We start from the raw sequence: 9,238 nt of genomic DNA on the forward strand, positions 1-9,238 counted from the left end.
CCTGAAACCACATCCTTAACAATCGACTCCAACATCTTCCAACCAGTGATGCCAAGCTATAAGTTCCTTTCTTCTGCCTCCCTCCCTTCTCGAAGAGTGGAGTGACATTTGCAATTTTCTAGTCCTCCAGAACCATTCCAGAGTTTAGTGATTCTTGGAAGATCATTACTAACACTTTCACAATATCTTCAGCCACCTATTTCATCTGGTCCAGGTGACTTATCTACCTTCAGACCTTTCAGTTTCCCAAGCACCTTCTTCCTAGTAATGGCAACTGCACTCACTTCTGTCCCATGACACTCTCAAACTTCTGGCATGCTGTTAGTGTCTTCCACAGTGAAGACTGATGCAAAAGACTTAATTCAGTTTGTATGTCATTTCTTTGTACCTCATTACTACCTCTCCAGCGTAATTTTCCTGCAGTTCAATATCTACTTTTGCCTCTCTTTTACTCTTTATATATCTGAAAAAACATTTGATGTCCTCTTTGATATTGTTGGCTAGCTTACCTACAGACAATTCCTCCATGATATCCTCCCCTTTCTGCAACCCTGATTAGCACCTACCAGGATGATCTCTTGACACAGAATTAGAAAATGCATTGGATTAGATAATATTTAGCAAAAAGGAGAGGTTAGACCAACTTGGACAGTTTTCGCTGGAGCATCAGAGGCTAGAGGGGTGACCTGAAAGAAATATATAAAATTACGAGAAATAGAGATCAGGCAGGTAGTCTCTTCTCCCAGAGTGACAATACTGCGCAGACACAGGCTTTTGACCAAACAGGTCCATGCCAACCAAGGTGCAATCAAAGTTGGTCTCATTTGCCTGAATTTGGCCCATGTCCCTCTAAACCTTTCCTATCATGTACTCTTTTAAAATGCTGCTATTTTAACTGTTTCAACCACTTCCTTGTTCCATCTGCACTCAACCCTCAGCATATAGAAATTCTATCCCCCCCCCACCCCCCCCCCAAGATTCCTTTCTCCTCTCACCTTAAACCTTTACCCTCTAGGTTTTGGTTTCCCTGGGAAAGACATTCACCTGATCTACACCCTTTATGATTTTCAACAACTCTGAGGTGACCCCCTCCCCCCCGGCAACATTCGCTGCACTCTTTCTGGCTTCACAACACCTTTCCTGTAACAGGGTGACCTGAATTAAACAAGTGTAGCCGCAACAATGTCTTGTACAACTACAACATAACGTCCCAGCGAGCTTTATAAGGCAAGGTCTGAATGGACTTTTTTTGTTTCAACAGTGTTCTTTCTTGTGCATAGTCTATGTTTAATTGATATTTCTCTTGTGGATGCTGCTCACATGATACAATATATCTAAGTGCCATTGTAACAAGTTTTTCATTGTACATTTGAAAATTAACTCGACTTGGAAACTCCTTTATTCAAAACCATGATGAAGGCCAGTGTGCCAAAAGTTTTTTTTTCACCATCCTGTCTACCTCCGATGCTACTTTCTGCAAACTATCTACCTATGCTTCACGGCTCCATCTGTTCCATAACACTCCCCAGAGTCTTGACAACCATGGCATAAGCTCCACCCTGGTTTGACATCCCAAAGTACAACACCTCACTTCACACTTTCCTTTCCTCAGCACAAGTACCTTCCTAAGTCAGCACCTTCCAGACCCACGACCACCACCATCTAGAAGGACAAGAACAGCAGATACCTGGGAACACCACCGCTTGGAGATCTCTCTCCAAGTCACTCACCACCCTGACTTGCTGTTCCTTCATAGTCGCTGGGTCAAGATCTTGGAATTCCCTCCCTAACGGCGCTGTGGGTGTACCTACACCTCAGGGACAGCAGCGGTTCAAGAAGGCAGCTCATCACCACCTTCTCAAGGGTAACTAGGGATGGGCAATAAATGCTGGCTTGGTTGGCGACACCCACAACCCGTAAATCAATAAATAAAAAAAGTTTGTAGCTGACCTGTAATTCTTGATACCTTTCTGCACTGACTACAATTACAGCTGATACTATTTTATCATCAATTACAAATAGAGGACATAGTTTTGAGGTGGGGTGGGGTGTTAGATTTAGCACAGCAATTTCTCCCTCTTTTGCCTGTTACGCTGGCAGCATTATTCACCTCTGGCGGTGTCCACAGCTTCCTTCATTGTGTCGGTAGCTTCCTTGCGGTTTTCGCTACTGTCATTCTCCCGGCTGGGGACTCAGGAATAGCATGGCACTCAGATGTAGAAGGATTCTTCATTGTCATTTCTGCAACAATTTTGTTTGGCCAGTCGGGGTTGTTGGCCTTGACCTGAACCCCAAATCTGTCAGATTGGTGGACTACCCTTAGTTTGGCCTCTACCCTTTGACCTGTTTGGCATGAGTGACCGTACCAAGAGCCAAAGCCCAAAGCCCTGACTCCAGCCAACACAGCTCTCCAGGTCACTGAGATACATAAGCCTCCAAACCACAACAAGGAGCATAGCGATTGCCGCAAAGCTCCTACAGCTTGGGCCATTGGACTTGAGAGTTCAATCCCAGAGACCTCTGTAATGAGTTTGTACGTCCTCCCCATCGAACGTGTGCATTTGCTTTGGCTGCCTTGGTTTCCTCCCACAGTTCAAAGAACTACCAGTTAGTAGGTTAATTGGTCATTGTAAATTGCCACGTGATTAGGCTAGCGTTAAATCAGCAGTTGGTTGCTGGTAGCATGGCTTGAAGGGCCGATTCCCCACTGTATCTCAATCACTGAGATGTACATGGTGCATTTTTTAAAAACATAGAACGTTAAAAAAGCTCCGTTCAATACAGTTTGGCACTTCCATTAGATCCTGGATAATGGACTACCTGACTGTCAGACCACAGTGTGTGTGGCTTCAGAGCTGTGTGTCAGACCTGGCTATGAGCAGCACTGGGGCCCCACAGGAGACTGTATTGGCTCCCATCCTGTTTACCCTGTATACCTCGGACTTTAGACACAACACTGAGTCATGTCATCTGCAGAAATTCTCTGATGAATCGGCAATAGTTGGCTGTAGAAAGGAAGGATGGGAGGATGAATATAGGACCCTGGTGGAGGACTTTGTCAAATGGTGCAAGCTGAATCATCTGCAGCTCAACATCAGTAAGACAAAGATAGTGATGGACTTTAGGAAGACTGAGCCTGTATTGTTCCCTGTTACTATTGATGGTGAGGACCTACAAGTAGCTGGGGTGCACCTGGATGACAGACTTGGGTGGAGCACCAACACAGAAACTGTGTACAAGGGCCAGAGTCACCTCGACTTCCTGAGGAGACCCAGGTCCCTTGGAGTATGCAGACCTCCCCTTCATGTTCTACTAGTCTGTTGCCAGTACAGTCTTCTATGCGCTGGTGTGCTGGGGCAATGGGTGATGCCAACAGGCTTGAAAAAACTGATTAGAAAGGCTGGCTGTGTTATAGGAGTCAAACTGGACACACTGGAGGCTGTGGTAGAACAAAGGACCCTACAGAAAATCCTGGCAATTCTGGATAATGTTTCTCACCTTCTTCATGCCACCTTAGCTAAACGGAGGAGCACTTTTAGTAAAAGACTAAGACAACTGTGCTGCTCCAAAGAGCGCTATATGAGGTCATTCTTACCCCCGGCCATTAGGCTCTATAATGAGTCAACCTATAGCGGGGGAAGTGATAACTCCCCCCCAGCTCCTGTTAGACTGAGGTAACATATCTTTTATTCTTTCTACTTCTCTTCCAATATTTATATCTGCGCACTTGTAATGCTACTGTGCCTGTAATTTCCTCTGGGATCAATAAAGTATGTTAGATGCCTGGAATGCACAACTAAAAGTGGTGGGAACAGATACAACAGCAATGCCTAGGGGGTGTTTAGCTTGGCACAGACAGCAAACTGAGGGGTAAGGACCATATGCAGTTCAATTGGCATCATGGTCAGCAGAGAAATTGTGGGCATAAGGACCCATTCCTATGTTCCCCCACAATCAAGGGGGACGTCATTGAAACCTACTGAATGTTGAAATAGAGTGGACATGCAGAGGATGTTTCCTGTGGTGAGGTGAGTCTAGGACCAGAGGCCTCAGAATGGGATGCCCATTTAGAACTGAGACGAGGAGGAATTTCTTTTGCCAGAGAGTGGTCAATCTGTGGAATTCGTTGCCACAGGCAGCTGTGGAGGCCAAGTTATTGGGTGTAGTTTAAGGCAGGAGATTGGGGCAGAGGGGAAAATGGATTAGCCAAGATGAAATGGCAGACTCAATGGGCCAAATGGCCTAATTCTGCTCCTATTCTTTGTGGCCTTATAAAGCTGTGGAGGTGAATTCATTGAATACATTTAAAGTGCAGATTGACAGACATTTAAGCCACAAGGGAGTAGAAGTGTATGGGGAAGAGTGGAAAATGGAGCTGAGGTAAATACCTGGGACAGTCTGATACTGAATGGTACAGCAGGCTTGAGGTGTTGAATGGCCAAGACCTGCTTTTTTTATCCTTGTGGTTAAATCGGAGGAATGGAGGGGTTTTTTAAAAAAATGGAATTACAGGGCTGGGACAGTGAAAGTGGGAACAGCTCAGACCCTGAGAGATTTAAAGACGAGAATGAAGACATTACTGCACAGGCTCCCTATGGACCGGAGCAAATACAATCTGGATGCCGGCGACTGTGCATTACTGAAACAGATGCCATCCGTCATAGGGAAGAGGCTGCGTTAGAAAACCCTCTCTGTCATAATTTTCCGTGACGAAAGCCACGGCATTAACCGCGTGTAAAAGAAAGTTAATTTTTGCTTTTCTCTCCCACATCAATTTCGTGAGAGCACATTTTAATTCCACATCGCAAAGCTTTTGGTGGTCATGTGCGAATTCACCAACGGCGAATTTCGACACGAGAGAGTCCCTTATACTGCCGGAAAGCACATGTAACTAAAGACAAAATCGGAACGAGCGACAATGATTTCCGCGCGTACAAACATGACTTCAGGTCCCATTATTGAGGAGGCGGGGGAGATTTCAATACAGGTACGGTACAATAGATCCCCCACATCCTGGTGACGAGTTCGGGTTCGTCCCTGATTCCACCCCGAGGCCGTGACTTTCAGGATCACTGCCGGAGCCTACAACGGCGGTGCAGAAATTCTTGTTTTCAAAGAGAATGCAAATTAACAAAAAACACCACAGCAAATCGGAGTCTTCAGTCAACAGTACTCACGAAACAAGGACTTTAATGGAATTTCAGTGTACAGAATGAGTTGCGCTGAAGATCTGCATGCGTTATGAACGTACAGCGGAATAGGAAGTTGAAGAAATGACCTTGAGGACACCTTCAGTCGGCGTGAACACAATTTCCAAGCCAGCCGGTACTTTAATACAGAGGCGGGCACACCGAGTCCAGAGGGTCCGCGTGGGCCGGAGGGTGCGGGGCAGCCGGTCAGTGTCCCCCCTTCTGCACCATCTGCGCGAAGCGGTTGGTGATGGCCAGCGTGGTGTCCACGAAGCGCTCCACGCAGCTGACCAGGCAGCTCTCGGTCCGCGAGTCCAGCTTCGAGCCCGGCTTGTCCACGCACTTCTCCCAGCACACGTCGGTGAAACCGTGCACCCGCAGCTGGAACTGAGCCTTCTGCTGCTCGACCGCCATCATCCGCGACAGCTCCGTCTGCTCGGCGGGGCTCACCGCCGCCGCGTCCAGATCCTCCATGGCGTCCAACCGTCGATCAAAGGGCAGGGCCCACCCCCGCCGACGGTACTTCAGATCTCCTCTCCCTATTTACCTCAGGGTGACAGATAGTAAACGGCGACAGTGTTCATTACCGTCTTTCAAACAATAAGTTGGCTTTATTAGAGCCAATAATTCCATCAAAAGAGCTGTTATGTAAATTGCTCACATTTCTCGGTTAGGTTCTGTGACGGATATTTGCATATTCTACCCATTCGCCAGTCACATTGATGTTTCTATCCGTCTAGCTGAGGCTGCACGGAATTTAAAATTAAGCCGTTGATTGGCTAATGAAATAGGGGCGGTGATTCGCCTCTGGTCTTGCGAAAGAGTGGTAACTTGCTGTTCTTACTGTTTTAAATCCGTTCGTTCAGAGCCTTACAAGCTCCTGATTCCCACAGAGTCACGATAATTGTGCATGCTGGAATTTCAACATGGAATATCCCTATTTTCTTTATTTCTCCTAGTTCTATTTTCCATTTATCTTTATGAAATTGGATATCATTTAGCTCATAGACTGATATAGCCGCTACAGAAATATGTCTCAGGGATGCACAGGACTAGCAGCTGAATATTCTGGGGTGCAGGTGGAGGAAAGAGAGGAGGGGGGTTTACATTTGTGTTTGTGGTGAAAGTCATAGCAGTAGTCAGAGGTGAAGACTACTGAATATTAACAACATCCAGGATAGCAGGTCTAGCCCACTTGCAGGGTGCTGGACAGCGATGGAGCTGGACTTGTCATGCTCAAGATTGCAGCCTACATCAGCCACCCAGGCGGTGGGCGACCCTGCTTGTTTGTGGAAGGTGGGAGGAACCCGTGTGGTCACAGATAAGCGTGTGCACTCCACACGGACAGTCGTGGAGTTCAGGATTGAACCTGTGTCCTTAGAGCTGTGAGATAGCTGCTCTACCAACCATGCTACTGTTTTCTTTTAGACAGAACATAGAAAATTACAGCACAGTGCAGGCCATTCAGCCCACAATAGCCCTCAATTTTTCTATTATCCATGTGCCTAAGAGTTTCTTAAATGTCCCCAGTGTATCTACCTCTGTCACCACCCCTGCCAGCGTGTTCCACACACTCAGCACTCTTTGTAAAAATAAAAGTTAGACCATAAGACAAAGGAGCAGAAGTCGGCCATTCGGCCTATCGAGTCTGCTCCACCATTTTATCATGAGCTGATCCATTCTCCCATTTAGTCCCATTCCCCCACCTTCTCACCATAACCCTTGATGCCCTGGCTACTCAGATAACTATCAATCTCCTCCTTGGTCTCCACTGCTGCCCGTGGCAACAAATTCCATAGATTCACCACCCTCTGGCTAAAAAAATTTCTTCGCATCTCTGTTCTGAATGGGCGCCCTTCAATCCTTAAGTCATGCCCTCTTGTACTAGACTCCCCCACCATGGGAGACAATTTTGCCACATCCACTCTGTCCATGCCTTTCAACATTCAAAATGTTTCTATGAGGTCTTCCCTCATTCTTCTAAACTCCAAGGAATACAGTCCAAAAGCAGACAAACTTTCCTCATATGTTAACCCTCTCATTCCCAGAATCATTCCAGTGACTCTTCTCTGAACCCACTCCAACGTCAGCACATCCTTTCTTAAATAAGGAGCCCAAAACTGCCCACAGTACTCCAAGTGAGGTCTTACCAGTGCCTTATAGAGCCTCAACATCACATCCCTGCTCCTATACTCTATTCCTCTAGAAATGAATGCCAACATTGCATTCACCTTCTTCACCAATTGCATTTGCCTTCTTCACCTCTGACATTCCCCTATACTTCTTCCAATTACCTTGAAATTATGCCCCATAACCATTTCTACCCCAGGTAAAAGTCTCTGGCTGTCCACTTGAACTATGCCTCTCACCATCATGTTATCTCTCATCTTCCTTCGCTGAGGGCACATGGCCAAGTGGTTAAGGCATTGGACTAGCTACCTGAAGGTCGTGAGTTTGAGCCCCAGCCGAGGCAACGTGTTGTGTCCTTGAGCAAGACACTGAATCACACAATGCTCTGCACCGGTGGCAAGCTGTATGGGTCCTAATGCCCTTCTCTTGGACAACACTGGTGTCGTGGAGAGGGGAGACTTGCAGCATGGGCAACTACTGGTCTTCTATACAACCTTGCCCAGGTCTGCGCCTGCGCCCTGGAGAGTGAAGACTGAGACTTTCCCAATGACCTCTTGCAGACTGAGCTCCTTGAGTGGTACAGGCTGCATCACTGCCTGGTACGGGAACTGTACCTCCCTTAATCGCAGGACTCTGCAGAGAGTGGTGCCGACAGCCCAGCGCATCTGTAGTTGTGAACTTCCCATGATTCAGGACATTTAAAGAGTCAGGTGTGAAAAAGGGCCCGAAGGATCATTGGGGACCTGAGTCACCCCAACCACAATCTATTCCAGCTGTGACCATCTGGGAAACGGTACCGCAGCATAAAAATCAGGACCAACAGGCTCCGGGACAGCTTCTTCCACCAGGCTATCAGACTGATTAACTCACACTGATTTGAGTGGATTTCTATGTTACATTGACTGTCCTATTTATTATAAATTACTATGATTGTACATTGCACATTTAGACGGAGACATAACGTAAAGATTTTTACTCATGTATGTGAAGGATGTAAGAAATAAAGTCAATTGAAATTCTGCCACTGATGTTGTTAGCCTGGACGATCTGCTCTTGTGGCTGTTTTAACCATACTTCTGCACTCACTATTGACCCACTGTCAAGATCATGGGGACTCCAACCTGTTCATATTCATTGTAGGCATGCTGTCTCCTCCCAACATAACACCAGTCTCCATCACTGCCCTTCCTCATCCTCACAATATTTGCACTGTAAACTGTTGCTGCACATTCTTCACAGAGAGCTCCGCTTTTATCTTCCCTGACTATGGTGCTTTAACTGTTACGTTACAACATGTTGTGCTCGTGTTAATAATTTTTACACTATTGTTCCAAGACAGTAATGATACTGCAACAATAAAGCACATTAAACATTTTAAATACCTTTAAGATATTTCAGTATTTGTTTAAACGTCCTCTTACAACTCCCTGTTTTGAGGGCAAAGCATTTTGATACTATGCAAAAAGGCTTAGGCACATGTACGTATAGTGGTACGTGGCCAAGTGGTTAGGGCATTGGGCTCACGATCTGAAGGTCGTGGGTTCGAGTCTCAGCCAAGGCAGCGTGTTGTGTCTTTGAGCAAAGCACTTAACCACACACTGCTCCAGTCCACCCAGCTGAAAATGGGTGGGTAATGCTGGGGGTTAACCTCGCAATAGACTGGTGTCCTATCTAGGCGGGGGGGGGGGTGGGGAGTCTCGTACTCTCAGTTGCTTCACGCCAAAGAAACTGGCATAAGCACTGGCCTGATGCACAAGGCTTGGGACAGACTTTAACTTTAACTAACATATACGTATATAGCTAGGGTATCTCAGACCTTTGCACAGTACTGTAGTGATTTTATGTACTGCTGTCACAAAAAAAAATGAATTTCAAGACATATGTGAGTGATGATAATCTTGATTCTGATATGGGTCTCT

The 9,238-nt window shown here is 46.4% G+C and overlaps 1 protein-coding gene across 1 annotated transcript; it reads right to left on the reverse strand.

The window, feature by feature from the left end:
- Window positions 1-5,170: 5,170 nt before the first annotated feature.
- timm8b (translocase of inner mitochondrial membrane 8 homolog B (yeast)) lies at window positions 5,171-5,835 on the reverse strand. The gene has a single exon (XM_063063317.1). The coding sequence runs from the start codon at window positions 5,661-5,663 to the stop codon at window positions 5,397-5,399; it is 267 nt and encodes an 88-aa protein (XP_062919387.1). The 5' UTR covers window positions 5,664-5,835; the 3' UTR covers window positions 5,171-5,396.
- Window positions 5,836-9,238: the final 3,403 nt, after the last annotated feature.

The sequence above is a fragment of the Mobula hypostoma genome, chromosome 11 (assembly GCF_963921235.1).
Source record: "Mobula hypostoma chromosome 11, sMobHyp1.1, whole genome shotgun sequence".
In the NCBI taxonomy this organism is placed as follows: domain Eukaryota; kingdom Metazoa; phylum Chordata; class Chondrichthyes; order Myliobatiformes; family Myliobatidae; genus Mobula; species Mobula hypostoma.